This window comes from Lepidothrix coronata, unplaced genomic scaffold, assembly GCF_001604755.1.
Source record: "Lepidothrix coronata isolate B3197 unplaced genomic scaffold, Lepidothrix_coronata-1.0 Scaffold115, whole genome shotgun sequence".
Taxonomy (NCBI): domain Eukaryota; kingdom Metazoa; phylum Chordata; class Aves; order Passeriformes; family Pipridae; genus Lepidothrix; species Lepidothrix coronata.
In genome coordinates, this window is record NW_016690295.1 from 2,882,000 (window position 1) to 2,894,773 (window position 12,774).

Consider the following 12,774-nt stretch of genomic DNA (forward strand, 5'->3'; position numbering starts at 1 on the left):
GGAAATTTATCATCATATTGAGAGTATGGAATTTAGAATATGGAAATTTGTCATCATATTAAGAATACAGTATACAGATCACAGATAAAGTATTTGCCTGTACTGTCTCCTTTTCTATAAATCATTTCAGGGTTTTTAAATTGTGAAGTATGTGATTGTGTAAAGAGTATTTAATTTAAATAATTAACAGCTCAGAAGGAAATCTGTATGAAGCAGCTATACATTTACCTCTTATAGCCTCTGACACTCTGCCCAGTGAATACTCAGACTTTTCATGAGCTTCTGGAACCCAAGGTAGATGCAGCTGTCACAAATAACATTCCTGATAAAATCTGCTGGATCTGTCTCTATCTACAGAGATTAAGACTTCCTGAGGTCTAAGTTTAAGTTAAATGTTTTTGGTTTGTTTTTTTTCCAGAGTGAGTCCAGTATGATTTCTGAAACTTTAACATGCAGAGGGAGAACTGAGGAGTTTGAAGGTTATTCCTAAAAAAATCTACTTCCTATAAACTCCATAATTTCAAGACCTGATCTCAACATGAGGTTGAACATTACCAAGACAAACAAACTGCATCTTTGGAGATGAAGACTATAATCAATCTAAGTTAATAAGCAAACAGTATAAACCACCTCTCCCTTTCCATAAATGATCACTACTAGGATAAGACACTGATATTCCCTTCATCTTTCTTGTTTCCCCTCAAATTTTATTTCAGAATACATTCCTCTCTTCAGCTTTCACACTTTGTTCCTCTATTTTAGCCAAGATATGAATTTACATGTGTGTCTGTGGTATATGAAGATGGGCTCTGAATAGTTTAAATCATTTTCTGCAGGTGCTGATTTGCTGTTTCTTTCAGAAAGGTGCAATGCATCTGCATCTGACTCACATGCTAATTTTTTAATGACAAAATTAAGTTCTTTTAAATATAAACATTAATTGGATATAATGGAAAACTCAAATATTGCTAACAGACAGACAGTAACACTCTTATTTTAGGAACTGTGAATATTACAGATAAACATACCTTGAATAGCTGGAGGACATATAATCAATGCCTGTTGGAAAACATCACTGCAACCAAACTGAGCAGTTCCTGCCTGCAGTGGTATCCCTTGGTGCAAAACTGAATGGGCAGATGCAGTTAATGCCTATGGGAACAGATTCAATACAGGCAATGTTATTATAACATTAAATCTAAATATCTCACACACTTGTCCCACCACTTTATACAACAAAAAACTAAAATAACTTATAAAAAAATTAAAATTTCAAATACATTTTACAGGAAACCATTCCATTTGGCCACTGGAGGGCATCATAATACAGCACTGGCTATCCCAGTTTGCACCTTAATTTGAAACGTGCTGAATTCTAAATGGTTTGTTTAAGAAAACATTAAGAAAAAAACAAAAGACAGAAGATTTTGTCGCTTAACAGATGTAATTTTTAAAATTATTAAATTAATTAGAAAAACTGCATTAACTGAACTTATAATTTAAAAAAAATAAAAAGAAAAATTAAAAAAAAAAACACATTGTTTTTACCTGACTTCTTACGGGACCAATTTTGGTAAAGCTCGCAGTCAGGTTGGCTGCAGTGCCTGAGGCAACTGATCTCATAAGTGATGTTTTATTGCGATTGCTTAAGTCATATAGATTTGATCTGCATTTGCAAATATCCATGATATGAAAACAGGACTTCACTCTATCAAAACCAGAAAATAAGTTGCTTTAATCACAAATTTCATGTCATTAAATGTACAAAACAATTCCCCAGAACAAGGTAAAAATAAAAAAAAAAATTAGTTCAAAGCCCACGTTTTCCAGTTTCACAGAATGGCATCATACACGGAAGCAGAAAAAAAAGAAACACTGCTGTTACTATGGTCACGTCAAGCCTTTGTAATGCCTATTTTAAAATCAAGAAAAATACTGCTATTTCCTACTCCTTCCATCTAACACCATTTTCTAACAACTGTGTACAAATGGGAAGGACAGTAACCTAAATAGATGGAAAGCTCGCTCTTTCAGTGCAATGTTTGCACTTTAGGAAATCCACAGGGAAATCCACAACTCCAGAACTGCAAGAAAACTTTCAATATATTCCACATTAATTAATACATAAAGGAAAGTACTAAGATGTTAACCTCAAGAGGAAATGCCTATCCTAGCTTTCAATGACTGATTGGAACTAAGGCTCTTCATAACTCCAAAAATCAAGCCCAAGTTTCTGCAGTGTTGGAATTTTAACAACCATGTATAAAACCAACTGTTCTGTTACTTTTCAGAAGGAAAAAAAAACCCCACATAGTTATTCAACCAGTTTCCTTGACCCAGTAGGTGTATCTAATACTGCAAGCACTTGAAAGAATTCTCTAAAACATTACAAAAATCATGAAAGGTTTTTTTTCTCTCTAATAGCAGAAGAAACAGCAGCACCATACAAATGAATTGCAACAACAGAGATTCCTGTGTTACATACTGGTTGCTATGAGGGAAATCAAGGAGGTGCTTCATGGTAACAAAAGAATGGTTCAGGGTCTCAGCTGGAGTGATTCTTAAATCAGCATCGATAAGCAACATTTTCTTCAACAGACTGACGAATTCCCTCCTATCTGCCTTCTCTGCCAACAGGTCACTTCCTTCCAAATCCATCACCATGTTCACCTGGCATGGAACACAACAGTCAGATACAAGATATGCATATTATTTTACCTCTTTCTGTTACTGCTTTCTGCTCTAAAATACTAACATTCAGCCTTTTGTTAGCTTATCCCAAAACAACTGGCTTGGAATTGGTCATTTTTTTCTTCACTCTCCCCAGCTAAAAACTCCTGAAGGCTTTATTCCCATCTGGGACTTGGAATTTAAGGAATAAGATTTGGAATAAAGATCTGTATATGGTCTAACTCAAACTGCAGAGGTAACCTTCAAAAAACAATATCAAGCATGTATTAATGCCAACATTGCAACCAAATTTGATTCTTTTTTCAGGATATGAAAGACAATGAAAACATGGACTTGAGAGTTATAAAGCCAAGGAAAAGTGAAAAACCAGTTGTTTTTTATAAAAAAAATTTTAAAATTATACTGAGAAGTATATTGTTAAGATAAAAGAATGATACTGGAAATTATAGAATTAAGACAGCAGGTTCCATATGCATTCTTTGTTTCACCCGTAATGGCAGATAAGGTAGAAGAGAAACTATACATCATACATAAAATTAAATGGTCCACAAGGAAAAGTACCATTGTTTAACAAAGGCAATGACAAAGGAAGATCTTTATTAAAAGCCCAAAGGGCTGACATAGCCAGACATTTTCCTCAGAGCAGCAGAGAAGAACAGATATGACTAGAGATATAATAAATAATATTCTAAAGGGCATTTCTTTCAAAACTAATAAAATGTTTTAAAATCAGCATTCATTCCCACACATTCCTTTCACAAAGGAAGACAGCTTTGATACTCACATGCACTATATCATCCAAACTGTTGAAAATATACTTTCTGGCCTCTTTAGACTTCATACCTGTTTCTGCCTCATGTTCTTCCAATGTCTCAAAAAAAGAAAAAAAAGAGAGCTGAGTTTAGAAGCTGTCAATAAAAGTCACAACTACAAAGGAACTTCATCTATTTACTGACCTTAAAAACACTATTGTTTTTTTTCAAATAATTAGTATTTTAATTGAATAAATATAAATACAGTGCTTTTCTGGCTACTTTCATTCTCTAAATCAAAGGACAAAGACTACTACATTTTACATCTGACAGATCACAGTACTGGATTACAATAGATAGTCTGTAAATCATGCAGGAAATGCTGAAAGCCTGGCAAAGAGCTGTTTAATGAAAGTGTCTCATGTGCTTATATTTTTATATATCACAGGTTTTCTATTACTTGTATTTTACCAATTTCCTCAAACTCAGACCTTTAACTTCAAACAGCAGCAACATCACATCACTTAAAAAAAAGAAAAGAGAAAACAAAGAAGTTGAACAGAGGTTGCCTGGTTTTTATTTTTTTTTTTATTTTTATACTTTTATTCTTCCACATATATAAGAGCTGGTATAAACATTTTAAATATTGAAGTATGAAACAAACAAATTCTAGAGAATGAATTAAATCACTCATCAGTGATTTATGAGCTGGTATACCACTTTCTGTTACAATTTTCCTCCTTCAACACAGACAGCACCTGTGGGATGGTGCTGCAAGAGGCAAGGTGGGAATTCAGGGATTAAAATAAAAAAAAAAAATAATCAGCATACAGACTACAGAAAAGTTTCCAAAATTAACTTTGACAATAACTGTAAGTAATGACCAATGGTTCATACCAAAACCCCTAATCAACAAGGCAAGGTAACAGCTTCTGAAAAATGGAGAGGGCTGTTTGCATCAAGAACTCGTTTAGGTTCTCTGATATGGAGAACCTAAATGTAAGGAGTCACCTAAAGATCAACTGCTGGAGAAAAGAGGATACTGGATTAACCAGGAGGGTGTAATTGGAGAATTCTTGCATAACCCGACCCTGCAGCCCCAGCCCTGGCCCAACACGCCGGGGATTTACCAAGTTACTGTGGGGAGTTACACAACTCGTGCCTTGAGCTCCTCAGCTCTTTGCTGCTGCACAAATTTCGTGTGGACTGTAACTGTTTCCTGACTCCCTGAGCCCTCTGTAACCTTGGTGAAGTCAGATCATGAAGCAATACAATTTAAAAAAACCTATTTGCATAGGAAGTGAAAGCTCTGCTTATGGCCACCGTGCAATAATGTTGGTCAGAGAGAAGCAAGGTGTGCAGAACACAGAAGTACTTTTTAATTTCATCTGTGGTCGCTGTATTGCAGCTTTCAGCCAACAAAGACTGTTCTAGCAGGGGATCTGAAGGAAATGAGCTGCACAGTCATGCTATTTCTTAATCTCCTTTTTCTCCTAGGAACTTCTGATCCTCAAGCCAGTTTTGGACAAATTTTGACAGAGCAGTGTGGGCCTCAGAGACAAATTCCTGAAGTGAAGTGAAAAGCAGTAACCGAGCAAAGAGGAAAACAAAACAAAACAAACCCACTCATTTGGTACCTCTGGAGACACAAGGCTTAATGTGAATTCCCCACATGGCAGCCATGCACTGGCCACTGCACAGCCTGGCAGCTGCACTAGACCTGCCTCTGGGTCAGCCAGCAGGAGAAAACATGGGCATGAGCTTGGAGTGCTGCTTTTGGGAAACAGAAAAAATGGTTGGGATACAGAGTGGGAGCTGGCAAAAAACACAGGAGGTGCAGAAGGGAGACAGTGGCATTGCAGTGAATCTTGGCCTCTCTGGTGTCTCTGCTCACAAAATAATAGGCTGTTTTCTACTACATTCTACTGTTTACCTTTAATCTCCAACTAGAATATGGTGCATCCGTTTCTCTACAGAAAAATCTTGCGGTTTTCGTTCCCATGCTCAACAACTGCTCTCCTGGCAAACCTTGAGTCTGTGAAATGTAACGAATCTGAGGAAAAAAATAAAACAGGAGAAACAATTTATCTCTTCTTTTCAAAATCTGATCCACACAGTTAAAAACTTTCAATTTCATTTTAAAAAATGGCAAAATGAACCAGGCTCAAGAGCACCCAAGTTCGACAGCTACATCTTACACAGGGGAGAAACCTAACACTGAGCACTTCGTACTGCTCTCTCCGTGTGTCAGAGAAAGCCATACATAAACAAACCTCTGAAGTGACCTATATAAGCAAGCTTTTTAGGTTGGGTCACAGAAACGAGAAGCTGGGGAGAGTGGCTGTCACTGCCTCCTCAAATTCATTCAAATCTTAAATATATTATTTTAATTCTAAACAGAAAAGTCAGTGGGAGTGCTTTGTTTGCATAATGAACTTCAGTGATTTTTTTTTGCATGCTCTCATTACATAAGTTGATAAAAATCCTTCCCATTTGCTGCTTTCAGTGTGTCAGCCTTTTACACACCTGACACACCTACAACTAAACATTCCATGTGGAAAGCGGGTGCAACCTCTACGCATCCAGCAAAAGATACTGTCCTCATCCAAGAAACTTTGCTACTGAATATGATGGGAATGGACTACCCTCGTGAGCCTTTTCCACTGAAATGATCAACATGCATTTATTTTAGAAAACTACTTACTGTGCATTTTGCCTTTCTTACAGTTGATGACTGATGTAATACCTAAAACAGTTGAATTTCTAGGCTTCAAACAGAAAACTGTTGAAATGTGATGTGTTTTAACTACTGTGCATGCAATGTTAACTCATTGTACAAGAGGGGAGTTATCCCACAAGTAATACTTCTTTAAAAATTAAAAACTACCTTGGGGTTAGAACAATAATTGGGCAATAATTGAAAACTGAGCTTGTTGCAGGCTGGGATGGAGGGAGCCTGGATTCCAGCAGCCAGGGCTGAAGGTCCAAGAGGAGCAAGGCCCTTCAGGGCTGAACCCTTGAAGGGCAGTGTCCCACACAAGGGTTTCTGGGGTGATCCAGCCCCTGGAAAAGGTGGAACAGCCGAGGAATAAGAGAAAATGGAAGAAAGGGAAAAATCAAAAGGAGAGAGGGGTCAAATACACCAAACCAGAAACTGAGAGATGAGAAGATGAAGTCAATGAAAGACAGAGGACTTGAGAGCTAGGAGCACCTGAGAGGAACAAACTGATGGGCAGTAGAGAGGAAAGGTACAAATGAGGCTTCTGCTGAAAAATAACTGACAGACCCAAGTGGGGAGGAACTAAATGCAATCCTGACAACTTTGGGTATTTGGAATCCTCCATAACTCCCTACCTCAGGGAGTAAAGAGAATCCCACTCTGAACAGAAATGTTTCTAGATCACTTATAATATGCTTAGAAAACAAATAAAGACTGAAAAGTTAAGGGGCGGAAAGACAGTGCATTAATTCAAAAATTTAGCAGTTGAGCACCTGTGCCTGTTTTTAATGAGTATTAAAACTCAAAAGGCACAGCTATTTTCCCCTGGGAAGTACAGCTGTTACTGGTGCTAATCACAAAGGAATACAAGAACTAAGAGCTCCCTTTCCAGGGCTAGCGTGACACAGGTTGCCAGGGTTGCCACATAGCAGGAGGACAGAGGGGAAATGCAACACAAAGCCCCTGCCTGTTCATTTACTCAGTGACACACACCATGTAGCAGGAGGAAAGGAATTTCCTTGGAAGCCATCTCCTAGTGCTGCTGTACTCACATATTCTGAGAAAAAGCCTGAATCAAATTTCTCCAAAGCATGTTTTGCAGACGTGCTGGAGCACGATGAGAAGCCGGGCTAAAGTAAGGTAATTCCTGCTGGTGCAGAGGAGGTTACAGCCCCTCTTCCTCTATGACTTCTCCAACACGAGGGTCAGACTAGTTGCTAGGTGAGTTATTAACTGATGCTTGCAGCAAACTTGAATGATATGCCACTCTTTAACTAAATGTCTTTTAATCTTTTAATTCGCTTGTAAAGCAAACAGAAAGTCTTACGAGCATTAAGATTCCCCACTAATCCACGCAGTCCTTTGCATGAAGCACAGCACCTTGGAAGGTGCCTGGAACTGGTGACAATGCTGTTAACTTGCACTGCCCAACAGGATCTAGAGGTTGAGCCATGACAAGAAACAAGTGACAGCAGTTCACTGTCATAAGGACCTGTCCCTCTAAAACTGAGCCAAGAGGAGCCAAGGAGCACTAATAAGGCAGGAAACTCCGTGCTCTGTACTAAATTGCCTTCACCTGCCTGGGTTTCGTACATGACACCATGGCTGTGGTGCAGTGGGGTAAGAAAGGGCTTTTCTTTTCAAATGAGACCCCATATTGTTCTGAAAAAACATCCTGAGAGTCATGAGACCGAGCTTTACGCTGTTACTGCTCCCTGCACCAAAGTCAGAGGCTCAAAGCTACGTCAGCCTGTTGGCACATGTTAATTAATAATCTGGGCTGCTGCCATCATGACAAATCACAAGTTAATTTGAGGAAAGAATTGTGACAGAGGCAGCATTTTCCACACTCAAAACCCCAACTTCACCACAAGTGACTGAAGATGTGGTGCAAAGCAGCATTCCACATCCAGAAGCAGCATCTGTCTATGTGTGTGATCATGATCAGAAGACCATGAACTGGGCTTGCCCACAGCAGCATCCCTTTTAATAGCTATTTACAGCAGTACGGGGTTCAAAAGTGGAAATAACCCTGGAAATTACTTATTTTGCATCTTTCTTTTCTTTTTTTTTCCCCCCTAATTAAAGTTCAGATCTCCTACAGTTTTTTTTTCAAAATAAGAAGTAAATAAATTTGCCAAATTCTTGGAAATTTTTGAGATAGTATTGCAGATTCTTTCAAAAAAAAAAAAAAGCCTTCACTTTATCCTTAGAAATTTATGGCTGTTAGATGTTTCCTCTTTCATTTTCCATTTTAACAGCAACACTCTGCAAAAAAAGTCTAAATACTTCAAAGTATCAACCCGAGTTCCCCTCATAGCTCACTTTCTACACATGAAATGCTGCACTTCGTGTAAATTAGGTAAACTGAAATAGAAAACATTACCAAAGTCAACTCAAAATTAATATAAGCCCTGACAGTGGTTTTAACAAACAAATTTCTAGAAAAGTAGGTCTGATCTGTAAGCACGGGGAGTGAAAAGCCCACTATATGATCAGGACTTGAATGACCTAAACAACATGCTGGAGGGGACTGCCCCTAAACTCAGTGTTGAATCAAAGCTGTAGAACTTAGCAAGAAGCCAGTGCTGTTACTTCTGGAGTTCTCAGGAGATTTCTTCACTTTCCAAGTTCAAAACCAGGTGGGGATAGTCAGGATGCTGATTACATTCCTTCCAAATTTCACATTAGGCTAGAAAATTATAGACTTCTCTAAGTGTTTAAAATAGAAAATGTTCTACATCTTTCGTAAGAAACAACGTGGGGTGTTTTTAAGTCAGCTCACTAGTGCTGGTGGTGTCAGCAGCTGAAAACTCCAGCAAAGCAAAGGCACAGCTTCAACAGCTCCGAGCTCTACCACTGCATATCTGCATTATTACTGCGACAGTTGATTCTCGTTCCTCATGAAGTGCAGGCTCTCAAATCTTTGAGCTCTGCTGGATTTCCAGAAAGCATCAGAAAGTATTCAGAAGACAATTAATCCTGACATCTGAATAGACATTCCAGAGTCAGCCCCGTTCATTATGGTCCTGGCAAGTGAAAGAGAGATGATAATGCGATGATGGTGGCCGCAAACTTCGGTTTCCATCAGAAAAAAGCAACTTCAATACCAACATCTATTTTGTAAGATGGAAGGAGGAGGGCAAATTGAAATTTAATTCGAAAAAGCAGCACAATAGACAGTCTGGGTTAGAAACATCGATTTATGTTTCTAGGACAGTCAATAAGACTAAATTAAAAGCGTTAAACAGACTTGAAGAAATGCTACATAATAGGGGGTATTATTAACATTCACAATTCTGGATTTTGTAATCTGAAATCCTTAAAGTTGCAGAAAGTATGTATATGCTTGTGAAATTTATTCTACTACCTGGTCATATTCCAGTGCTCCTGGGTACAGTGGCCATCCAAGAAACAGCTCTGCAATCACACACCCTAACGACCACATGTCTATGGCTTCACAAAACGGCAATCCCAGTATGATCTCTGGTGCTCTGCAAATTAAACATGGTTACTGAATTTTTTTTCCTTGGGGAAAAAAAGGTAATTCAACAATCCAACGTGACAACAACAACAACAAAAAAACCCAAACAACAAAATCTGTTATTTGATAACACAGGCTAATTATTTCAATAAAATCATAGCATCAGAAATTGCATTTTTCTTTAAATAATCTGTGGTAACATTTTGCAGCTCCAAGGTGGTTTTTTTCCTACAAGTATCAGTTTGCTATGCACGTGAAAATAACTTCTATGCCTGAAAAACAGAATGCCCCTGATTCAACACTTTTCTCTTTCCTCCAGTATATCTCAGATGATTCATCCACTCAATGTTATATGCCTTTAACTACATTCTAAACAAATACAGTCTTTTATATCAAACAAAAAATCAAACTAAAAGTTTCATCAGAAGACCCACTTCTCACTTCCCAACTGGACAGTACACTTAAAGCTATTTAAAATATCAATTTAATTACATAACTGCAAATCCCTTAATGTACTCAAATCAGTTCAATGTGATCAATTTTTAAATTGCTCAAATGAAAACACTGCACTTGCTAAACAGAGCAGGTGTTATTTTTCACCTAAAACAAATGTGAATTATTTAACCAACAGCATCTGAATTTATTTCTGCACTCAAGAACCAGAAAAATTGGTATTGACACAGCTGCTAAAAGGGCTTTTAGCGTTTCTGTTCACGTGAAACCAACTCAAGTATTTCACAAATATCCATTTTCATTGCATTTGTTCGTTTAAAACCTTCCCTCCCAGCTCATTCAAGCTATTAACAAGAGGAAAAAGAATTAATTCATATCTGCATTCTAACACAGAAAGACGCCTGGAGATGTAAAGTATTATTTAAATGATCACACTATATAGGGATCTACTTTTAAAGCACACAATCTGTTGTTAGCTCAGCGAGTCACAGAACAGTAGGAAGGTGGTTAAATCCAACAGGGCAATTCCCATTGCAGCTGGGCAGAACAGGAGCATCCAACTGAACAGGTAACATGTGATAAGGAAAGGCTTACAGATCTTATGCTTCAGCACATCCTGGTGTAGTCTACTGACATTCCACATACAAATCAGACTCTCTGATCATAGTGAATTCCTATGTGTCTTATTCTCCTCTAACATTAACCTTTATCAAAATATTCTCTAAATCACTGACGTACCAAATTGGGAGTAAAACCCTATTTTTATGCTACACTGGGACAGAGAAGCTATTTTTTTAGCTATACAGCAGACCAAGAGCTGAAGCATCTCCATCCCCTTTCACAAGGGGTAGTTGGTGGAAGCTGTACACAGACATGCTCCAAGCTCCAAGGATGCACATTCACCATCAGGGGAAGGACTCCCGATGCTCTGCCCCATCTCCGACCAGTGAAGCCCTTCAGGCTTCTGCTACAGGGAAAATCCAAGACTTTCCAGAGACAAGTAAGCCTACAGGACAGGATATTCTGTTAAATATTTATGTACTTTCCATTCATGCCAACACATCAGTTCTTCCCATCCTTGCCACAAACCATTTCAGATGCGATTATATGAAGGATAAATCTTGCTACGCTGGCAGTGAAACTGGAGAGGCTCAGTTTTCCAGTGCCTCCAAAGATGTGATTGCAATAAACTTCTGGGGATCAAACATATGTATTTCTGTAACGTGGGATCATGACACTGCAGTAAGTATTAGCTAGTTTTGTTATCTGAGAAATAAATTCAATATCTGTAGATGCCACAAGAACTAGAAATAGCAACGAGAAACGTCTGCCTTGACCCGCTGGCGGGGTGCCAGTCTGCGTATGGTTGTTACAGATCTCCGCTAAAATACACTTCCTTTTGTTGTCTTATGTTACAGCCCTGAATAGTTAATGAATATACACACACACAGCCTATGGATATAGGGGCTTTAACAAATGCTTCTGCTAAAATAAGCTCTTTAAAACCTCTTACGTTTACTCAATGGTTAATATGTGCGCCGTACAAAAATAGCCGCAGTCGGTCGGTCTGTCGCTCGTCTCTTTGGAGGGACAGCATTGCAAATAATAGAAGGGTAAGGGTGGATACAATGCCAAAAAAAAAAAAAAAAAAAGACAGAATGCTTAGTGCATTTCAAAATACAGTACTCTTTTAGTTTTTCATGGGTACCAAGAAAAGCACTAGTAAGTCTAAGGAAAAGGGATGTATTTCAGGGGAGGCAAGACCTGTGCTCCGCACTTCCCAACACCTGACTTACCACGCAGAAAGGAAGAGGAAATCAATGTGCTACCTGCACCATAACTACAGTACAGTGAACAAAAAACATTTTCAGGCTAGCTTGGGGTGAGGAAGATGAAGAGTTGCTGCTCTTTCGGGTTCACTGTGTCCTACCATGTTTCACGTCAGTCCTTAAAATGGGGCAACTCTCTCATCACACAGGAGAACTGTAACTGAGTTTGATTACGTTTAGATTGGTCTTAACCAGCTCAAACATTTTTGATAAAGGAAAGTTTGTTAATGTCAGGCTCAGAAGCACCTTTTTCTGTTTTCCCTTCTTTTGAACTTCCTGTTAAAATCTACCTGGAGAATTGGGGAGAAAAGCGTGAAAGTGGAGGGAGTCATTCTTCAATTTTTATTTTTAAGATCATCTTTCCACAGCTCTTTTCTCATATAAGAAATATTTTTGCACACAGCTTAAAAGGAAGGCATTCCCTTTCCTAACTACAACCAAAGACATCAGAGTGGTAGGAACTCCAGATGTCTCAACATTCACTTTAACATCAGATTACTCAAAAAAACCCAGTGTAACTCAGTACTTCTCTCTCTCAAAACAGCAACACACATACACACAGACAGACACTAATGTTTGTTTTTTACTACAGATTACAAGATGTTCAGTGCACCAGAAGCTACCACAGTCCTCAACTTCGTAAATAGCATCTGTTTTCCCATATCAAGACATCAACAAGGACAACACCAGAATTTTCTAAACTTCCTAAGGGCACCAAATCTTACTTAAAGGTACTCAAATTAAAAGCAAGATTTTACAGAGAAAGCATCTATTTCCTTCTTATCAATGTTCATTAAACATTAATTAAAAATATTATCATAAAACTTAATTTATATTACTACACTC

The 12,774-nt window shown here is 38.2% G+C and overlaps 1 protein-coding gene across 4 annotated transcripts in view; it reads right to left on the bottom strand.

The window, feature by feature from the left end:
* Nucleotides 1-12,774, bottom strand: part of HIPK3 (homeodomain interacting protein kinase 3) — a 98,158-nt gene that overhangs the window by 14,122 nt on the left and 71,262 nt on the right. For all 4 annotated transcript variants that reach the window (XM_017825005.1, XM_017825003.1, XM_017825004.1 and 1 more), the window contains exons 3-8: nucleotides 9,533-9,656; nucleotides 5,377-5,496; nucleotides 3,476-3,562; nucleotides 2,486-2,670; nucleotides 1,549-1,708; nucleotides 1,029-1,152 (exon numbers count right to left, since the gene is read on the bottom strand). In XM_017825005.1, coding sequence (XP_017680494.1) covers nucleotides 1,029-1,152; nucleotides 1,549-1,708; nucleotides 2,486-2,670; nucleotides 3,476-3,562; nucleotides 5,377-5,496; nucleotides 9,533-9,656 — 800 coding nt within the window. The remainder of the gene's footprint in view (nucleotides 1-1,028; nucleotides 1,153-1,548; nucleotides 1,709-2,485; nucleotides 2,671-3,475; nucleotides 3,563-5,376; nucleotides 5,497-9,532; nucleotides 9,657-12,774) is intronic.